This window comes from Mus caroli, chromosome 15 (genome assembly GCF_900094665.2).
Source record: "Mus caroli chromosome 15, CAROLI_EIJ_v1.1, whole genome shotgun sequence".
NCBI classification, from domain to species: domain Eukaryota; kingdom Metazoa; phylum Chordata; class Mammalia; order Rodentia; family Muridae; genus Mus; species Mus caroli.
The window spans coordinates 91470399-91490417 of NC_034584.1; the positions used below are offsets into that span (position 1 = coordinate 91470399).

The window sequence follows — 20019 nt, forward strand, 5'->3', positions numbered from 1 at the left end:
GGAGCGCCGGGCGGCAGCGGCTCTGGCTCGGGCTCGGGCTGGGGCTGGGGCTTGGGCTCCAGCTCGGGCCCTGCACCTGTGACTCGGCGGCGCTGCTCCTCCGCTGCCCCATGGCCCCGTCCCGGTTGCAGCTCGGCCTCCGCGCCGCCTACTCCGGCTTCAGCTCGGTAGCCGGCTTCTCCATCTTCTTCGTCTGGACGGTGGTCTACCGACAACCGGGGACTGCGGCGATGGGGGGTCTCGCAGGTATCCCCGGGGGACGCGGGGTGATCGGGGCGGGCTGCGCGCGGCGGCTGCGGTGGCGCTGCCCGGGGGTGGGAGCGTTGTTTACTCCAGAGAGACCGGAGACAGCGCAGGCCCGGGTTCCTGGGCAGTGCCCGGGCCTCTGGGACCTGGCGCCTTATGAACGTGGCGGGACCTAGGGTGCCCACAGCCCGCCCCTGTGGTTCGCACAGCCCTGCGGCTCCAGGGCTGTTGCGTCTCCCGCACCCTGTGTATCTACCCTCCACCCCGTGGCCACTAGAGCGTCCTCTGCGCGCCCATCTCCTGGCCACCCTCGCTCCCGCAACACGCACACTGTGCGGGATTACCGCATCTCTTATAGTAAGTGGGGTTCGTAGGGAAACCCATCAGCCAGCCCCCTTCCAGCCCCAGAGGCCCTCGGCCGAGACCAGGACTGTACTGTGGACCCGGTGTCACTGGACATTCCCTTTACACCTGTGTCCATCTGCTCTGGTCGGAACCAGTGGGAATCTGCTAATCCCTGAGGGACGAGGAGGTGGCGAAGGCCCAGCCGTGCTCTCTAATGTGTAATTTTGGTCACGCCATTTAGCCTCTCTGTGTGAAGGCCAAATATATTATTTGCACTTAGTATCATCATTTAATTTTTTTTTTTTTTTTTTTTGCTGGGCTAAACAAATCTACTCCCCTTATTTCATCTAATCCTTATAGTAGTCCTCTGAAGTAACATTATTTGTGCCCATTTTACAGTTAGAAAAAAAATCAATCGAGGCTTACAGTAAATAAATAATTTGTCCAGGGTTTCAACAGCCACACGATGAGCCCTCAAGATGGCTCAGCCTTAGCCTGGCCGACCCGATCTCCATCCCTAGAACTCAGAAGGATTCAGGTTAGCATGCTAAAGGCATTAAAAGCCCTATGGAGGAAATTAACCCAACAGTACAGCAGCCACATGAAGTAATATGTATGGCGAAAGTATGTGTAAGGAAAACGTTTTAAGATACAACCGTCTTATTCCATGGCTAAAATCCTTGGCCAAAGATCTAAAAATGGAGTAACTCGAAAGAATTAATTTATGCTGGGCAGCAGTGGCGCACGCCTTTGATCCCAGCACTCGGGAGGCAGAGGCAGACGGATTTCTGAGTTCAAGGGCGGCCTAGTTTACAGAGTGAGTTCTGGGACAGCCAAGGCTACACAGAGAAATCCTGTCTCAAAAAACCAAAACAAATTCACTCGTGGCCTCTGAATGCACCAAGTGTGGTTCTGAGGGAGAGAGGGAGCCGGAGGTGGGGTTTCTGCCTTATCAGAGGGCGTGCACATCTCCTAAACCTAAGGCGTGCCAGGCAAGGGACTGGGGGCACCATGAAGGTTGGGTTTGATACTCTGGCTGGGAGTTCTCAAGCCCTGTATGGGGTGGGGGTGGGGGGCACCTGTGGACTCCTGACCCTTCTGGAATAGCCAGCACCCGAGCCCACTTGTGCACAGAACCTTTCCCCTCTACTGCCCTCCTCCACACACTTCCTATTGGCCCTGCTGCTGCCGGATTTAGAAGGCACTGCCTTAGCCCAGGGCTGGATGCTGAGGCTTGAGATAAGCTCTCTGGATGCTGGAGGGAGGAAAGGCTTTGCTGGGATCAGCTGACTTGGTTCAGAGTCAGGCCAGTGGAGGGAGCCATGTGAGGCATGGCAGTGCCTGCTGGCAGGAGATGCCGCTGACTGAGACTCCCCTCCGGGCTGGCAGTGCTGAGCGCTGCTGTTCATTCTCCCAAGCTGTGTCTGGCTGCTTATTGCTAGGAGGGAATGATACACAAGGGAGGCTGAGGCAGGTGGATCTCTGAGTTCCAGGACAGCCTGGGCTACACAGACAAACCCTGTCTTATAACAACAACAAAGAGTGGAGGGAGGGTACCAGCCCCCACTCCTGGCAGCCGCAGGGCCTCCCTGTGACCCTGTTTGTTAGTTCCTTGATGCCCTTGCCTGACCTGAGGCAGGCTAGCCTCGAAGCTGCCTTCAGAGACAGGCACGTGGCCACAATTAGCTGGGACAGGAACACACAACTCCCAGGTTGTTTGGACATTGGCAACCCGAAGTGGTGGTGAGGAGCCAAAACTGCTTGGTGGAGGGGGCGGGTGGGCACTCATTCCCCACCCGGCATGGGTTGGGACGGGGGGGGGGGGTGGTCCACAGGCAGTCACCCTCCTTCCTCTTTTGGGGTGGAATGTCAGCAGGTTTTCTGACTTGCAAGCACTCCACTTCTGACTCAGCATTTTGCAACCCCGAAATTGCTGAGTCACAGGGTCCATCCTAGTGGGTTTTGCCCGTGTTGGTCAACTGTGGCTGTCGGGCATGCTAGCTTCTGGAACATGGTATTATGAGCATCTGGGGGTGGGGACGCACTCTTATCCTGGCAGGAATCTGGGAGGAAGTGACTTTGCAAAACGGCAGTGGCCTAAAAAAGTGTGGGTTCGCTGGAGAGGCCTCATCAGACACCCCCCGCCCCCCGGCTCTGCACTGGGAGCCCTAGGTAACATGTCGGCTCTGTGTCTACAAACCATGGAAAGTACTAGTTCCTCACATCCAAACATCTCCATTCTTCACAATTGAGCTTTGATGGAGAGGCCCTCTAGCACCCTGGGTCTCCTTTGTCCTCAGGGTAGAGCAACAGACCTGGGGTGTGTTCTCAGACTCCTATACCAAATGCCTGTATTTACTCTATAGGTTCCCTTGGGTGCCTCCCAGCCCCTCCAGCCTAGTGGCTGGAAGTGCTTTCCCTTACCGGGCCTAGGAACCCAGAGCCTAGGCAGGTCTAGCCTTGGAGAAAGTAGAGGGAGCCAGGGTGAGATCTAGCTTGCTGCTGCAGCCAGTTGGGGCTGGGGACTTGTCCTTCCTGCTCCAAGTTGTATAGACCAGGCATCTCGGAGCCCAGTATCTCAGGAAAGGGAACAGAGAAAGGCAGGATATAGTTGCTTCCCACAAGAGTAGAGAAGGGGACCTGGGAGGGACACTTCCTCGTCGGGTGACCACTAGTGGAAGGCGTATCTCTCCAAGGAGGGCCAGGATGAGATGAGACCTCCAGCTGGAGCATGCTGCCCTGCAGGAGACCTGGGTTCAGGGCCACCTGAGCCGCCCCCTTCCTTCTTCTTTCTGCTCTTAGTACTTCTGGGCATATGTGGAGGTGAGGGTTTGGGGGACCCCTGGGTCGGGCTGGTGGTCTGAGATGGCTTCCTAGTGGTGGTCTGCACACTTCCTAGTTTAGCATTTTTAACCCGGAAACTGCTTAGCCACAGAGGAACTGCTCTGACCACCTTTTCCCTTCTGAGCTGGATTCCAGAATCCTCAAGTGGGAAAGGATCTTAGAACTCGGCTGTTGCACCTCTTGTGTGAGGAGATTGGACAAGTCTATCCGCCCCCCACGCCCCCCCCCCCCCAATGAAATGCTCAATAACAAAAGCCCACGTGCTCGGGGGTGGAGCTTACTGGTAAAGCCAGCCAGCCCCGAGCATGCGCACAGAGCCCTGTGGTCACTCCTCAGCACCCCGAAGGATCCTAAGCACCCAACCCACTCCCTGCAGGTGAAAACTTGAGGGGCAGGGAAGACTTCTGTGGAGGTTGCTGGAATAAAATCCAGATCATGGAGGGTAAAGCAGGGATTAGGGTTCTGGCTTCCTCCGGCCTGCTGCGGCTTTCTGCCAAGATAGATGGAGGCATGTTTGTTTTTCTCCACCCAGAACTCCGGGGTGATGCGAACCCATTCCTCGGAGGAAGGTTTAGGGTCAGTTTGGGCTGAACTGAAAGGATGGTGATGGTTGGGGGCGGGGAATGTTCTTGGGCGAGCAGCTAGGGAAAGCAGCATAGGTAGCTGCTTATCCAGCCGGCCAAGGACCTCAGGGCTCGCTCTGTTTTACAATTGGCAGCTCTAAGGACAAAGCAGTGCCTTGGCCCTAGGTTTCCTGGTTTCTATTATCCCTGCTTTGTTTTTGCCCCATTCCGACAATTAAGCTGCTCATTTACCACCCACTGCGCCCCATGCCTCCTAACCTAAAAGAGGTTTAAAACATCTTTGGCGTGTCAGGAGCAGAAACAGCAATCACCAATGTCTGTGCTCATTTCCCAGCCTAAGGAATAAGACGCTCGGTGGCCGTCAGAGGGTCCCTTTGCTTCCCTCTGTCCCTGCTAAGTTGCCCTCCTTCGCAGTCAGATAGGTGTCTGTCCCTCTGAGAAGTCATGGCACTTCTGCTGTATGCATCTGATGATTTGAAAAAGCTCCCTGCTTCTGGATGCAGGAGCCTGCGGGGCCAGCCCACAACCCACGTCTGTCTTGAGAGCTTACAGCTGGGCCGGCTCTCTTCCCTCCTTCTTCCTTTGCTTGGCCCCACGGCCCTGCTCCAAGGCCTTGCCAATGGAGTTGGCATTTGTTTGTTCTTTGAACTGCACCAGCAGGCACTGCCTGGCACGGAGGGTTGCATTGGATTCTATTGTTATGGACTGAGAGCAGCTGGCATGCTAGGAGAGGTGCCCACAGGCCCAGAGGGCATGCCCAGAAGGGTCTGGGAGGTTCGGCTGCCCTTTGCCACACACTGGAAGAAAGGTAGGAGGCTTCAGCCAAAGCAAGTAGGCCACTTGAGAGTGGTGGGTGGCCCTGGGCGCCTCATGACAGGGCTTCCCCTTTTTTTTCCCCCCAAGACTGGTGCAGAGTTGAGAAGAGCCCTGGTGCCCAAGAGCTCAGCTGCAGGCTCCAGGGCCTGGAGGGTGTGGTCCCTGGGACCATGCAGAGGAAGAGCGTGGGAGAAGGCCTTCTTCATCACTTCAATGGCTTCAGATAGGCATTAGGAAGTCTATATATAAAGTTCTCAGAGTAAAACTCCAAACAAATCCTGTTTAGGGAGAATTCTATCTATGGACATATGCGTATTAGAAACTAAAACTGACACTCTTTTAAGCATTTAGAAGATATATTTAACTTAATTTTGTTTGGTTGGTTGGTTTTGGTTTTGGTTTTGGAGACAGGGTTTCTCTGTGTAGTCTTGACTGTCCTAGAACTTGCTCTGTAGACCAGGTTGACCTTGAATCCAGAGATCATCCACCTGCCTCTGCCTCCCGAGTGCTGGGATTAAAGGTGTGTGCCACTGCCACCAAGCTAACAGTATTTTCGAGATAGGTGTGGTGGTGATGTCACACCTCACAGATATCACGGTCATGAGAGCCAGTCCTGATGTCATCGTGCAGGTAGATCTGGCCTAGTGGACCTCAAAGGCCCTCCTAGGTAGGCGCCACTGGGCTAGATGCCAGGTGACCTGGCAGGCAGGCAGGTACCTGGGTGTTGCTGACTGAGTCTGTCCCTGCAGGTGTCCTGGCACTGTGGGTCTTGGTGACTCACGTGATGTACATGCAGGATTACTGGAGGACCTGGCTCAGAGGGCTGCGCGGCTTCTTCTTCGTGGGTGCTCTCTTCTCGGCAGTCTCTGTTTCCGCCTTCTGCACCTTCCTGGCGTTGGCCATCACCCAGCATCAGAGTGAGAACCGTCCAGGGAAAGGAGGATGGGAGAGGACCTGGATGGCTTGCTTGACCCTTCCCCACTGCCCGGGCTCCTTATTGTTGAAATAGGGAGAATGAGAGCCCCCATCTCCTTAGGGGTATGAGTTGCTGGGGTTCTTTAATCTCTGCCTAGCATCAGGAGGGCAGCGCCCCCTGGTGGTGGTGATAAGAACTATCAGAGGCTGATCCCTGTATCCGTGATGTAGGTTGGAAGAGTGTGTGCCACAGAAGCAGGGGATGGGTACAGACCTGCTGGCCATCTCTGACCTCCTTTCACGATCCCAGCTTTGTAACCAAACATGCAGTGTTTGTTACTCTAAACCTGCATCACATGTCCACCTCTATGGATTCATTGATAGCACTGATTCAGAGGTCAGGAGGCTGGAAGGATATGGAGTGGGAAGAAGAGGCTCCTAGCTGTGATGCTGTGGGCAGATCTCTCAAGTTACCGTCTGGCTCTTTTCCCTGCAGGTCTCAAAGACCCGAACAGCTACTACCTCTCCTGTGTCTGGAGCTTCATTTCCTTCAAATGGGCCTTCCTACTTAGCCTCTACGCCCACCGCTACCGGGCTGACTTTGCGGACATCAGCATCCTTAGTGATTTCTAACCCAAGGGATGAGGTCACCACAGCCTGGGGGCCCTCGGGATCTGGACTCAGCTTCTGAGTCAGCAACGGAGCTCACCCCAACTCCTGGGGAACTCCAGAACCATGGCAGAGTATATGGGCCAGTTCAGTTTCCCAGAGATCTGTCTGGTCCCCTTTTGGGGAAGATATAGAGCTGTTAAAGGAATACTGCCAATCTTCCCATTAGCCCAGCTAGAGGGCAGCTTAGACCTTTCCAAATAGATCTATTTTCTTAGCCCTCTGAGGGATCTCTGTCAGTAGGGCCATGACAATGAATTCAATGGCTAGGATTGGAACTACAGCTAGTGACAGGGGATGGGCCAGGCTTCCTTGCTACCCCAGACTTCATTGAAGCTGTGTGGGGGGGAGGCATCAAAGGTCTGATCAAGAGAGGAATCTTTAGTACAGGTCTTCATCCCATGTTCCCTGCCCTGTTACCCTGAAGTGTCAGGTAGCCAAACTCATCCGTCCTTAGGGAATTGACAATTGGCTCCTTCCCTGAGCAGCACAGTTGGACAGAATCCAGCGTCCGTCCCTCCTACCTTCCCATCCAGAGTTTGTTTCCCATGAGGGTGCTAGCGCCAGCCAGCCATTCCCGTGTGTCGCACATGCACACATGACCACACACACCAGAGCAGGACTCCTCGGATGAAGCTAGACTTGAGGACCACAGGAAACACACCCCTGCACTTAGAAGGGCTTTGGGATTGGGGGGCAACCTGGTGGGGGCAAGTGGGGGCTCCCTATCTGTACTGAGTCTCCAACCTTGCACCTCACCTGCCCCTCACTGCACAAGACCACTCTGACCGTGAGGACCTCCTCCCTGCCCCAGATCCTAACTCGGACCTTTCACCTTCTCTCTCTCCTGAAGGAACTCTTCTGAGTGGACATGGGCCCAAGGCCTTACCTAAGCAGAGAGGGAGGGCAGGGGCTGCTACTCTTCTCTGTATCCTTCTCTGGTGGGTTGCCACATTGCACGTCTACTCTTCCACTTGGGTACTGCCCCCAGCTCTCTGCCTTACCTGTGTTATGGGCACTTAAGCAGAAATACAGCAGCCATTTTAACCAGCCTCAGGGTGTTTCTTTGGGGGGTGTGGGCGGTTTTGAGAGGGGACAAGAGTGGGTAAGATGGGGGCTCTAGCTGTCTGATCTGATCATCTCCCTAAGTTTAGGGCTACTGGACGGTACTCCTCATTTCTGGTGCCCTATGGGGAGACCACCAGCTCAGATCTCCTTTGCTCTCCCAGCCAGGGTTAGGATGCCCACAGACTCAACATCCCTGCAGATTCCATCTCCCCACCCTAAACCAAGGTAGATGGGAAAGGGAATCTTTCTTTTTCTACCCCAGCCAGACTGCTTGGGGCTCCAAGGTACCTGATGACCAGGATGTGTGGATTCAAAACCAGAAAGGCAGGAGAGCTAGCACCTCCCTCTCATGCTTGTCCTGGCCTGTGTTTGCCTCACCCGATCCTTTACAGTGTATGCTCAAAACATCATGGGACTTTAGAGCAGGGGAGGATAAGGAGCAGTGTCACTTCTAGAGCCTTCTGCTGGTAGACGCTCCTACTGACAGAGGAGGTAAAGACTACGGACCTCCCGGCTAGGACTTAAACCCGGTGTGTCTGCATCACAGCCTTTTCCAGTGTCTTAGCAACCCGAATCTGAGATCTTGTTCCCGCATCCCACAGGGCCCAGTGTGCAGGCCTCAGCCTGGGGCCATCTCCCTTTTCACCTGGGTTGGTGAGCATGTATTTGGAGTGGTTTCTTCCTGCATGTATTAGCCAAGGAAGGACAAGGGACTAGAGGGTCTGAGTGAGGTCCAGACTTGTCCCCTTTCCCCAGCCCATCACAGGATGCTGGGTGCACACCCACCCCACTGACGATGTCCCACCAACATCCAGGAGGCGTTCTCCCAAGGACTTTAAAGCAAATAAAACATATATTGTTCAGAAGTTTGGTTTTTTTTTTTTCACTTTTTTTTCTTTCTTACAAAAACATGCATACATAGACAAGGTATGGTGGGGTTGTGGGAAGACACACACACACATATACCCTCTTGCACGCACTCACACACACACACACACACACACAAATACTCTTTCTTGGTCCCAGACCTAAACCTCAAAAGCCTCGAAGACTTCTGGGGTGGCCTCCCCTCCCCCATGTCTGTCTACTCTCCCATCTTGCTCCCCTCAGCCAAGCTAGTCCTATGTGGGGCAGCAGCCAGAGCTGAGGGGTGGGAGGGACCCCAGAAACAGAAGGCTCATACTGGGGACAGTGACCAGGCATCCCTGGGATTGTGTTGTGCTTTTGAAGGGAGATGAAGGTTTGGCACCGTTGGGTTAGGACTGAGACACAGGACTCAGAGAGCACCTGTCTGCTGCACCGGGGCACTGAGATGGTCCACATAGGGTGGCCTCTGGCGAGACAGTGACTGATGGGAGACTTGCAGGTGACTACTACTCACAGGGAGAGAGCAGCTCAGAATGGCTCTCAGAGCCCAGAGCTACCAGAAAGGCATTTGAGGGAACAGAGAGGAAACTCCCCTGTGCTCAGGAATAGGGGACCCTTGGCTCCTCCAGCTCCTCGCCCTTCAGAACCTGAGAAAGGCCACCCTGGCCGAGGCCAAGTTAAGAATAGTGGTTATGGATGGGCCCAGTTGAGCCAGTCCCCCTCTGTGCAGTCCTAAGGGCGGGATGGAGACCACAGCTAGGGGCGTGGACACCAGAAGGCCTAGTCTGTTCTGGAAGAGCCCAGCTGTGCCCTAGTGCCCAACCTGCTTCCTCCCAGAGTCCTCCCTGGTCCCCTACCCAGATCCCATGGTCTTCTCAAGTTCCTTGGGATAGCCGTCAGGGTAGGCTGTGCTCTGGACCTGACTACCTGCCCAGAGGACCTCTGAAGACCCAGGACCAGGGCTGACATCAGAGACGAGGAGAGCCACGTCCGAAGGGCGATCTCTTCTGAAACCCTAGAGGTTCATGGGTTCTTCCTCTTCCACCAGCCGCTCCGAGGGCCTGGGAATGGGACAAGGGCGGGGTGTAGGAGGGCCACGAGACGTAGGCATGCCTTGGTGGGGTTACCCTCATAGTCAGGCTTTAAAGGCCTGAGAGATTAGCTGCATGAGGGTCTGAGGTCTTCAACATGGGAGGATCTGAGGAGATTCGAAGGCCCTGGGCTTGGAGCTAGGGATCTGGTGTTACCTGTCTTCAGCCAGGATGCCCACAGAAAGGGATGCCAGTGCGGTCACGGCTTCCACTTCTGCATCAGCTCCTGGCACTCTGGGTAGCCAGGAGTCTGGACAGGAGGCCAAGCGCTGCATGCAGCCCCAGTATTTCCCTAGGACGAGAAGCTGGGTCAACTGGGGAAGACAAGCTGAGTTATAGCTTGTCTAGATATAGCTCAAATAATACCACAGCTGGGGACGCGGGCCCAGAGCCCAAGGATAGTGGCCATATCATCAGCTTGGAGGCCAGCCTCCCCTCCTGCCCTCTCAGCAAAACACCTCTCCCAACTCACCCCTTCCCTATACCCCTGGGCAACAGGGCAGATTCAATATGGCTCTGAGGCCATCTCCACAGATAACTAAGCCCCTTTGGCATCCTCCTTGGCTAAAGTTCCACTCTCGTGGGCTGGAGAGATAGATGAGCAGTTAAGAGCGCTGGTTGCTCTTCCAGAGGACCTGGATTTGACTCTCTGTGTCTACTTAGTAGGTCACCACCATGTCAAACTTTGGTTCCAGTGATCTGACGCCCTCTTCTGGCCAATAGGGGTATGGCACACACATGGCGCAAAATAATTTAAAAAACAATGGTATAGTAGCACACAGGTTTAATCCCAGCACTCGGGAGGCTGAGGGAGTTGGATCACTAAGTTCAGGGCCATGATCTACAGAGTGAGTTCCAGGACAGCCAGGGCTACAGAGAAAGACCCTGTCTCCAAAAATCCCAAACATACATACTAAAAGGTGTGTGGATCCCAAAGGCCAGGAGAGTCACTTGTGCCTACATCTTGGCTTATGTCAAGGTTTTCTCCTAGGCTGGTGCCTTAGCTTCCTAGAGCACAGGGTCCTTATGCAGCCTATCCCTAGGAGCCAGCATGCTAATAAATGCCTGCAATCCCAGCAGGCAGAGATGAGATAGGAGGATCACAAGCCAGAAGGCAGCCTGCGCTACATAGTGAGACCCAGTATCAAATGAAACCAAACAACTAAAGAGCTAGGTGGAGCTGGAGCCCAGCAGTAAATACCTAGGGACCCCGGTTCAATCCCCGGGACCAAAGATGGGGGGAGGGGGTAGTAGGTAAGAAAACCAAGGCACACAGAAGGGGCAAGCATCCCCACAGCTGCTCAGCGCAGCCACCTCTGGTCCATGGGACACTCATCATCCTGCTGTTTTGACAGAATGATAAACGTGCAGAACCTGGCCCAGCTCAGTGCAGAACCTGGCCCATAGGCGGTTCCACGGTCGGCTCCATCTGTGGCTTTCTGTCTGGTTCCCCAGCCAAGCCCTGAATATGAAGAATGTACTTTGCCACTGTATCCCAGCAGAGACTCTGGGCCGTCACAGAAAGTAACTCAGAGCAGTGTTGAACTAGCTCCCACCTCGTTGAAGCTGAATCTATAACATGTTTTCATAATGTGGGCTCTTTGAAGTGGTTATATTCTGAGAGCCAGGCAGGCCCTTCCCATAGCTTTCCAGTCCCTGACCCAAGACTATACAGCCAGAGATGGAAGGCCAGTCCTTGTCATAGGAAGCCACTGTTTTGTTCAGCGGGAGGGCTGGGTTACCCAATCATGGGGCTGTGCCCACCATTACTCCTGAGGTGGTGGTACCTGGGCATCCTGTTCCAGACTGTCAGTGTTCATCAGACCTGGCTGGCACTGGAATCTCTGAGACCCTGGTCCCCAGGATGGTGGACCCTTGAGGCTCTCCCAAGTTTGGACCTGGCCAAGTGCCCCAGGGGGAAACTCACTGTGCACCCTGACCACAGCTTCCAGCGAGCGGATGGCACTGAGGTTGGGTTTCTGCTTCCAGCTTTCTTCTGAAAGGGGGTCCACCTACAGAAACATTCCATCAGGCACCCCACACTCAGCTTGCACAAACAGGCAAGAGCTGTTGTTGGCTAGCTCTGTGACATCAGAAGACGCTGGCCCTAGACCTGACCTGGGAACGGTCCCACTGTGCCACCTACCAAACACTACCAAAAGAGGATGGTGCCATCCCTACCCCTTCCCATGTTGTCTACCCCGTTTGTCCCACAACCACGAGAGCCAGGCTCATCTGCACCGCTAAAATATAGCTAGCTGGGGGCCTGGGGGGCTTACCTTGTTGCCCAGAAGAGCAGCTACACAGGCCTCCGAGGCATCACAGATGGCCGTGAGGTCATGTCCGCCCTCTAAGGCCAACACCACGGCACCTCCTGCCAAGTTCATCAACTGCTGCGTCATGTACCCAAAACCTTGATGGTTGAGGTGAGAGAGAGTAGCGGGCTGAAGGAGAGGCAGACCCATTTCCTGCCTCTGCCATTTCCTCGTTTGCATCTTCCTTAATAGATAGTGTCTTAAAGACTAGACCCTAGTGCAAAACCTGTCCATATGCTTCCGACTAAGCTTTGAGAAGCTAAGGGTCTTATATACAAGGTCCCACAGCTAGTAGGTGGCAGGGCTGAGACTTGGATCACAACATCACTGCCAGCCCAAGTCTCTCTCACTGGGCCACAACTACCTCTTTGTCTCCAGGCCCTGGGACGTAGTGAACTGCACCGACAGATCTGTTCTGAGAACACCAGTCTTCTAACTTTCTCCCTCCAAAGCTCAGTCTGGAAACATGGCTTCTACAACTGGGCTTCCTTCTGGCAGACCTATGTCTCCAGGGGTCTGACCTATGAGATTTGGCCTGATCGTGAGAAGCAGGTCTGTGCTGTGAGGCTGTGCTAACCTGCAGGCCTAATCCAGGCCTTACACATAGCCCTAGATCATAGCCACTGCCATCTGCCCCTTTCATCTTGGCAGTGTGTCCCTGTCCCTACACGGCCTGGCTCTTAGCCCCACAACTCCCCCCCACCCCAGCTGAGGCCTCCTTACATTTGGCAGAAACATGGTAGCCACCCAGCGGGGCTGGGTGACCCTCCGCAGCATCAAACCCAGCGGACACCAGGACCAGGTCTGGAGCAAACTCTCGGGCAATGGGCATCACCACTATCCTGAAGTTGCAAGGAGAGGCGTCATCAACCCCGCCCAACACACGGTGCAGGCCAGCCCAGGCTAGCTCCTCCTGCCAACTTCGCTGAGGACACCAGCCCGTAGGACACCAATGGGATTCGTGGTCTGATCTCCTTCACTCTGGCTGTGGCTCTGGTACCCCAGCCTTGAACTCAGCCACACAGAGAATTTAATGAGCAAGAGGCAAAATGGAGGCAGAGATATCAAGGACAGGACAGAGAAGTGTGGGGTGCAAGCACGGTGTGTGCTTCACACAGCAGGCTACTCGGGACTCACTCTGGTCACTCAGCCCTGGGGAATGAAACACCCAGTACTTTGGAGGAAACCGAACACATTCTATGTAGAACTGGCCGCCTGAGAGCACACAAGGGTGACTAGACCCTCTGGTCCTGGGCCTGCCAAACTCCATCCTTCTTCTTCCTCCCCCTGCCTGCCCCTGTCCAACGCTGGTGTCCATTTAGGCATTTAAGCCTAGCACCGATTCCAGGAAGTTCTACTCAGGGGCTCCTACAGAGTCAATGTTCATGAAAGAACCTCCAGGAAAGGACTTACAGATCTAATTCTAGGGTTCCATTTTCCTAAACAGATGTGGGGGACCTGGGGTGAAGGAGACAGGGGCTCCTTACAAGAGCCCAAAGCTCCTTCCAGGGCAGTTTGTAAAGTGAACCCATCCCTCCATGAGGGCATCAATTAAGGACGCCAAGTTCCTCTCTCTCTTCCACGTTATAGACTAGCTGGCTGGAAACTCAGAGATCTGCCTGCCTATGCCTCCCTTGGATTAAAGGCATGTACCACCATGTTTGGCTGTGTCCCATTTTTTTTTTTTTTAAATTAAATTGGAGCTGGCCTACAATGTCTAGTGACCAAATGGGAACAGGCTGACAACCCAACTCATCACTTCCAACCTAGGGCAGTGGGAATGGGAGGGGAGGTAGTCTTGCCGGCCTGGCTTCCTTTGGACCCCAGAGGACTTACCTGAAAGCAGCCAGGTACTCAGGATCCCCCATGGGTGGATCCAAGCCCCCAGCCCAAGCCACATTGACATTGAAGCCCTCGCCACTGCCAGTTCCCACCTGGAAAACAGGATGCAAGGAAGACGTGAGGAGGGCAGAGTCCCGAACTCATCTGACTTCTTCACTTCCAGATGGGGAAGCTGAGGCTCAGAAAGGATAAGCTGTTTGCTCAGGATCACACAGGACAGGGGCAGAGAGCCGGGGAGAGTCAACGGACCGGAAGACGCTGCTCCAGCACACACTCACCTCATCCACGGCCCCACTGCCTGGGAAGAAGTTGCCGTCGTCATGGCGATGAAGGGAAATGTAGAGCACACTGGGGTCCTGGTAGAAAGTCTGCTGTGTGCCGTTGCCATGGTGAACATCCTGTACGATACAGCGGGCAGTGGATAAGGGAAACGTCCAGAAGCGGAAAGATAAAGGACAGGACACAGCGGAAGGATTTCAAGGTCAGTAACCATGCCTAGCACTGCGACGCTAGACTAGCGGGGTCAGGAAACTACAGTTTCTAGGATCACATGACTTGAGTGGCCCCAAGTCATCTACTGTCTGGCAGTGATTCCCCATCTCTGCATGGAAAGATTCTTGCTGTCTTCTGACAGCGTCTGACTATGTAGGCTCGACTGGCCTGGGACTCATTATCTATACCAGAGTGGCCTGAGACCATGTGGACCAGAGTGATCTGGGACTCGCTATGTAGGCCAGGGTAGCCTTGAGTTCACAGAGACCCATCTGTCTCTGCCTCCCAAGTACTGGGACTAAAGGCTTGTGCCACCATCCCTGGCAAAGACATTCTTCTCTATATTGGGGTGTGTGTGTGTGTGTGTGTCTGTGTGTGTCTGTGTGTGTCTGTGTGTGATTATCTCTCTGTTGACACATTCTCCTCACTGTCTTGCACAGTCATGAGACAGTGTACACTGCCAGGGATATAAAGCTTAAAGAAACCCAGACCCAGTCTTCTGGGAAGTCCTGGGTGCTGTCTGCCCTCAACTCACAAGACTGCATATAGATTCAAATGTAGAAAACTCCCCCAGTGTCCTCGGTATCTACTTAGACATGTCCCTTTCACATCTGTCCATGCAGAGGAGACCCCAGCTTGGTAGTCAAAGGCATCCATTCCAGGGCTAGCTGACAAGGTCTCCCATCTCATGAGGTGAGTGACTAGTCACGGTAGTAATCTCTGTAGGTGCTTTCTTTGTCTGTGAAATGTGCTATATCAGGACTATAAATGGGCTACTGTCAGTATCTAGATGTGACTGATGATCTACTGATCTTGGATATTACTGTTATGGCTACTAATTCGGAGGGGAAACGGTTTGCTCTGCCAAATAGAAGCCTGTAAATGAAGTCCCATCCACCACAGAACTGTGCACTGTGCACACCAGCAGCTCCCACACACCAGCATTTTTTGGGCCTCCTGGAAGTTCTATGATACGGGTGCTGCATTCACCCAGATTTTAATAAGGTAGAGGCTAACGACAAGCTCAGATGTGCAGCCCCATCTTCCACGTCAGGCTCAGGGTTCTGCAGGTAGGCCTGGCTCTGATGACACCAGGAACCAGGACCTACCCAGTCAACAATGAGGATCTTGCTGGCTTTGCCGTGTTGCTGTAGTTGTCGGCAGGCGATGGCCACGGAGTTGAAGAAGCAGAAGCCCCTGGAGGGAGGAGAGAGGGTCCTGCCAGCCCATTCTCACACTTCCCCACCTACGGGAGGGCTTCGGAGGCCCGTTCCCACCTCATGCCACCTAGGGCCACCTCCCTAACGCCTTACATGGCTGTAGAATGATCTGCATGGTGTCCCGGGGGTCGCACCACAGCAAAGCCATTCTGAAAGGGGAGAAGCAGCAGGTATCGGTTCAGCAGGCTTCTCTCAGTCCACGCTTGCCTGAGCCTGTTTCTCCCGCCCAGCCGCTTTTTCCAAGGATTAAAAGGCACGAGCAACGAGCAACACAGTGCCCCGCTGAGATGTCCAGACATCTCCCTCCACACAGCTGCCATGGCTTATAGGCTGCACTTGAACACAGTCCCCCTTCCTGATAGGTCCTGGCTGTCACCACAGTGACACCTATTGACTACTAGTAAAATCCATGTGCCCAGCCCCGTGCTGAGTACTTCATAGACACTGCATTTGCTCCTCACAGCATCCCTAGAGCACAGAACATTATTATCATCCCCGACTGACAGATGAGAAAACAGAGCTGGGTGAATTAAACAACCCAAGTTACGTGGCTGCACACGGTAGGACTGGGATACTCAAATCAGGACAATTGCCAAGCGCTCTGTGATACTGATTGCACAGTGCCTGCCTTGAGCTGTGAGCTCTCAGACCACGGGACTGAGCGCTTCTGGGGAATCATCACAGGGGAACTGTTCTAGAACAATAAGCACAACGCCCGACTTAATAGGCAGGGTCCTATTCCTAAACGGCCTGTAGTATTCAAAAATGGCCACCATGCGCCTACAGCCACTAAATGATCTCGGATGGCCAGGACTGTCCAAAACCCTAATGCCCAGTGGCCTGATTATGTAAGTGACATGAACTTGGGGGTCAAGCCCCACCTTGGTTCCAGTCCCTTTTAAAACCCTGTGGCAGTATCCACACGGAATGAGAAGGCTAAAGGCTGGGATTTGGATTCACTGCCATCACCCTGGCACCAACTCTTGAGCTTATCAGCCTTCAATCCAAAGTCCCTACCTTCAGCTCTCGGGAAGCTACTTTGAAGGCAAGGTCGGTGACGCTGCCCGCAGCCCAGCGGGCTGCATTGGAGGAATGCAGCTCGTTCCAGATGGTGTCAGTATCGACCTGTGGGGACCAGGGTCAGGACTGCAGCATTCAGTGCCTTCCTTAGGAGCCAGGGCCCAGCGAGGCGGTACCCACCCCATGGCCAGGACCCCAGGGGCAGGGAGCTGGGCAGACAGAGCTGCCTCCCCAGTGCCCCACCGCCCAAAGGCAAGGCCTCCTGTGTCCCCCAGTCCCGGGAGGACTTCTTCCCAGTGTTAAGTCCCAGCACTAGCTCCTGTGTGGCCAGCACTCTGCCTCCCCAGTCAGGGGAGGGGGCATGGCGTTACCTGGGCGGGATTGGGGTTTGGGCCGGGAGGGGTTTTAAGCCCCAGCTGACTCTGCTCAGGCCCCGCGGGACGGTCGGAGCTGGAGGGGCCGTCTGCACCACTGTCTTCCACTCAGGGCCCCTAGCCCAGGCTGGGAGGCCCCCCAAACCCAGTCCCTGGGCCTCAAGGCTAGGGAGGGGCCGGGGGGCATGATGGGGAGATGGGAAGGGCGAGGCGGACCGAGAGAGGCCAGGAAGGCAGAAAGAGTCGCAAGAGGCTGGAGAGAGAGAGAGAAAGGACAGAAAGGGAGAGGAGGGAGGAGAGAACAGAAGCAACAACAGTTGGAAAAACCAGAAAGTGGCAAGAAATGGGGAGTTGTGAACAGGGCACTGGCTGGCTCCCCAACAGCCCCCTTGATAGCTCCCATTTGCCCTCCAGGACCCAGCCTCCACCTCATTGCCACAGGCCTTGCCTGGCACCATGACAGGAAGGCCAAGTCAGAGGCAGCAGAAAGATTCCCAGCAGGTGAGGAGGAGGAGGAGGCAGCGAGCAAAGCTGAAAAGCTGTGCCCTGGATAGGGACACAAACCTCGGTCCTAAACCTCTAAGTACATGGGATGTACCCTACAGCTCCACATGAGGTCTAGAGGTCAAGCAGGGCACACCTCAGGTTCCCGAGAGAGGTGCCCACTCCTGGGCAGGCAGAGCTGCCGACTCCTGGGAGCCAGTATGGAATGAATGGCCAATGCTTGCCCACTGGGGTCTAACGAAAGGGGAGTCTCAAGCCCCAGTGTGACCCTACCTTGAGCCTCACTGAATACCTACCAAATACCTTCTAAAACTGTGAGGCACTGGGCTCCGCACTCATGGGACACTCATGAGACTGGGATACACCTATCACAAAGAGCTTCTGGCTACAGGGGATGCCCTGCTTTACCCAGTCTGGCAAAACCACAAGTCACAGGTGGCAGAGGGGTGGAAGTAGGCCAAGAGACCCGAACGAAGGGCTGAAAGCCCTTGGCAATGCCTACTTGAGATCTCCAGGCATACTCACCCCAACCCCGCCACAGGGTAGCATCACAAATGTCCGCTGTGCCAGGAGTCCTGTGGGGAAAGGCCCAGGTCGTGTAAGGGACATGGATGCCCCAAGACAAGTAGATATGGAGGAGGAGGCAATGCAGGGAAATATGCAGGTGGAGGTGGACAGCGGGGAGAGGGGGTGGAGGGGGGCGGGGAGCACTATGGACGGACAGCAGGAGTGGGGGTGTGAGAGGATATGTCGCCAGGGCAGCAAGCTAGCATGGGAATATCCAGGAAGCTGGGTCAAGAGCACAGAAGTAGGTGAGATAGGCAAGCTTGAGATAACTTGGGCCAGATGTCATCTGTCTCCCTCCCCTACCTGTAAGCTTCCCGTTATCCAGTTTGAGGCGGCTGAGTGGGTTCGTGCCGTAGAGGAGCACGTGCCGTTCAGAGTGGACTGACTGCAGCTCCTCTAGCGAAGCCTTTCGGCCTCGGAGACACTGAGGAAGGACCCACAGAGCTCCTAAGTCTTGCTCCCTCACGCCTGTGCCATGCTCAGACCCCCCACTCTCCCATTCCTCGCTGGCCCTAAGGCCTCCCACCCCTTCTTTTGCATAGCCCCACCTCCTCACCTCACACTGGCTGCGGAGACCCCGTTCCTGCAGCCGGGACCAGATGCTCTGGATGCGGCCTGCATGCTCGGGATGCTTGCTGTTGTCTCCACAGGAACATTGGTGTTTCAGCATCACTGAGTCATAGACCAGCCCTGCAGGAAGCCAACGCCAGGGTTGAACGCCAGGGAGACCTCCATCGCGGAGACCCGCCCACAGCCAGGGAGCCAGGCATGCGCATGTCTGCATTCCCTCTCCAACCCGTCTGTGGAGATCCATGTTTCCCTATGCACAGGCCTGAAAGCTTCTGGGACCTCTTACTCCTCACAAGGCCCAACACGCCTCTTATGCCTTTGAAAGTTCATTCCCTAAACCCAGAGAGACTTAACATAGGACATCCTTGTAGTGGGTTGGCTTAATGCTGCTAGTATTCTAATGATAATCTGAGTCCTCCAAAACAGTTTGCCTCAAAGACAGTCCACGTGTAGGACACTGAGGGGCCCTGCCCCCAGTTAATTCTGATTGGTAAATAATAGCTGGGAGACATAGGTGGGGTTGAGCTTTTGTGAGCTTGGAGCGAGGAGATCACTAGGAAAGAGGCAAAAAGGAGCCGCCATGGAGGAGGAGGAGGAGGAGGAAGAGGAAGAAGAAGAGGAAGAAGAGGAAGAGGAGGAGGAGGAGGAAGAAGAAGAGGAAGAGGAGGAGGAGGAAGAAGAGGAGGAGGAGGAAGAAGAGGACGAGGAGGAAGAAGAAGAGGAAGAAGAAGAAGAAGAAGAAGAAGAAGAAGAAGAAGAAGAAGAAGAAGAAGAAGAAGAAGAAGAAGAAGAAGGGGTGAGGAAGAAGGAGGAGGAAGAGGAGGGGGAGGAGGAGGAGGAGGAGAGGAAGAGGAGGAAGAGAAGAAGGTGGTGCAGGAAGGAGATGGAGAGCTGCCTGCCATGGACTAAGGGACAAGAGAACATGTCCCAGAGGGCTGCCCAATTGGGTTAAGAGCAGCCAAGATGGGACATGGAAATTAGTTAAGTACTAACTTCTAACAACATGGAGGGTGGCAGTTTGCACAGCTATTGTGCTGACTAAGACATATGAAAATATAAAGGCTGTATGTGTGTCTTTTCATCCGGGAACATAAACAGTCAAAGGTGAGTAGAACCCCACCCCACCCCACCCCCACTCCCCGAGCTGGGATCGGTAACTGTTTATCACTACACATCTCCCTCTGGTCGCAAAGCCAGGGGCTGCCAACACAGAGGAAAAGCAATCCCTCGGAAACCTAAAAACTGGGAGACGGGTGCGTGGGTGGGTGGGTGCGTGGGCGCGTGGGTGGGTGGGTGCGCGGCGCGCGGGTGGGTGCGTGGGTGGGCGGGCGCGTGGGCGCGTGGGCGCGTGGGCGCGTGGGTGCGTGGAGAGGGAATCCCATGATCAGTCTCCCAACGGCACGTGGAAAACACCCATAAAATGATTTTACCTTGTAAACAATATGCAAATAGCATGAAGACTATTTGCATAGCATCAGCATTGTAGTAGGTATTAAACGCAAAAACAAGACATGATTTAAATATGTGGAAAGATCCTGTACTGGCTAGTTTTGTGTCAACTTGACACAGCTTGGAGTTATCACAGAGAAAGGAGCTTCAGTTGAGGAAATGCCTCCATGAGATCCAACTGTAAGGCATTTTCTCAATTAGTGATCAAGGGGGAAAGGCCC

The 20019-nt window shown here is 54.4% G+C and overlaps 2 protein-coding genes across 9 annotated transcripts in view; one reads left to right on the top strand and one right to left on the bottom strand.

Moving 5' to 3' along the window:
* Positions 1 to 8353, top strand: Slc48a1 (solute carrier family 48 member 1). Its single transcript, XM_021182707.1, has 3 exons — positions 1 to 246; positions 5585 to 5752; positions 6247 to 8353. Exons 1-3 carry the CDS (start codon positions 111 to 113, stop codon positions 6381 to 6383), a joined length of 441 nt encoding a protein of 146 aa, XP_021038366.1. The 5' UTR covers positions 1 to 110; the 3' UTR covers positions 6384 to 8353.
* The window catches only part of Hdac7 (histone deacetylase 7), a 39499-nt gene continuing 27804 nt past the window's right edge, over positions 8325 to 20019 (bottom strand). For 5 of the 8 annotated variants that reach the window (XM_029469673.1, XM_029469669.1, XM_029469672.1 and 2 more), the window contains 13 exons: positions 18336 to 18469; positions 18083 to 18203; positions 17738 to 17787; positions 16332 to 16439; positions 15408 to 15463; positions 15204 to 15291; positions 13881 to 14000; positions 13597 to 13694; positions 12484 to 12602; positions 11725 to 11858; positions 11373 to 11457; positions 9602 to 9737; positions 8347 to 9415 (listed from right to left, as the gene is read on the bottom strand). In XM_029469673.1, coding sequence (XP_029325533.1) covers positions 9370 to 9415; positions 9602 to 9737; positions 11373 to 11457; positions 11725 to 11858; positions 12484 to 12602; positions 13597 to 13694; positions 13881 to 14000; positions 15204 to 15291; positions 15408 to 15463; positions 16332 to 16439; positions 17738 to 17787; positions 18083 to 18203; positions 18336 to 18469 — 1295 coding nt within the window. In that variant the 3' untranslated portion in view covers positions 8347 to 9369. Of the gene's footprint in view, positions 9416 to 9601; positions 9738 to 11372; positions 11458 to 11724; positions 11859 to 12483; positions 12603 to 13596; positions 13695 to 13880; positions 14001 to 15203; positions 15292 to 15407; positions 15464 to 16331; positions 16440 to 17737; positions 17788 to 18082; positions 18204 to 18335; positions 18470 to 20019 lie in introns of all 8 variants that reach the window. The other 3 variants (XM_029469670.1, XM_029469668.1, XM_029469671.1) reach the window with 2 other exon arrangements.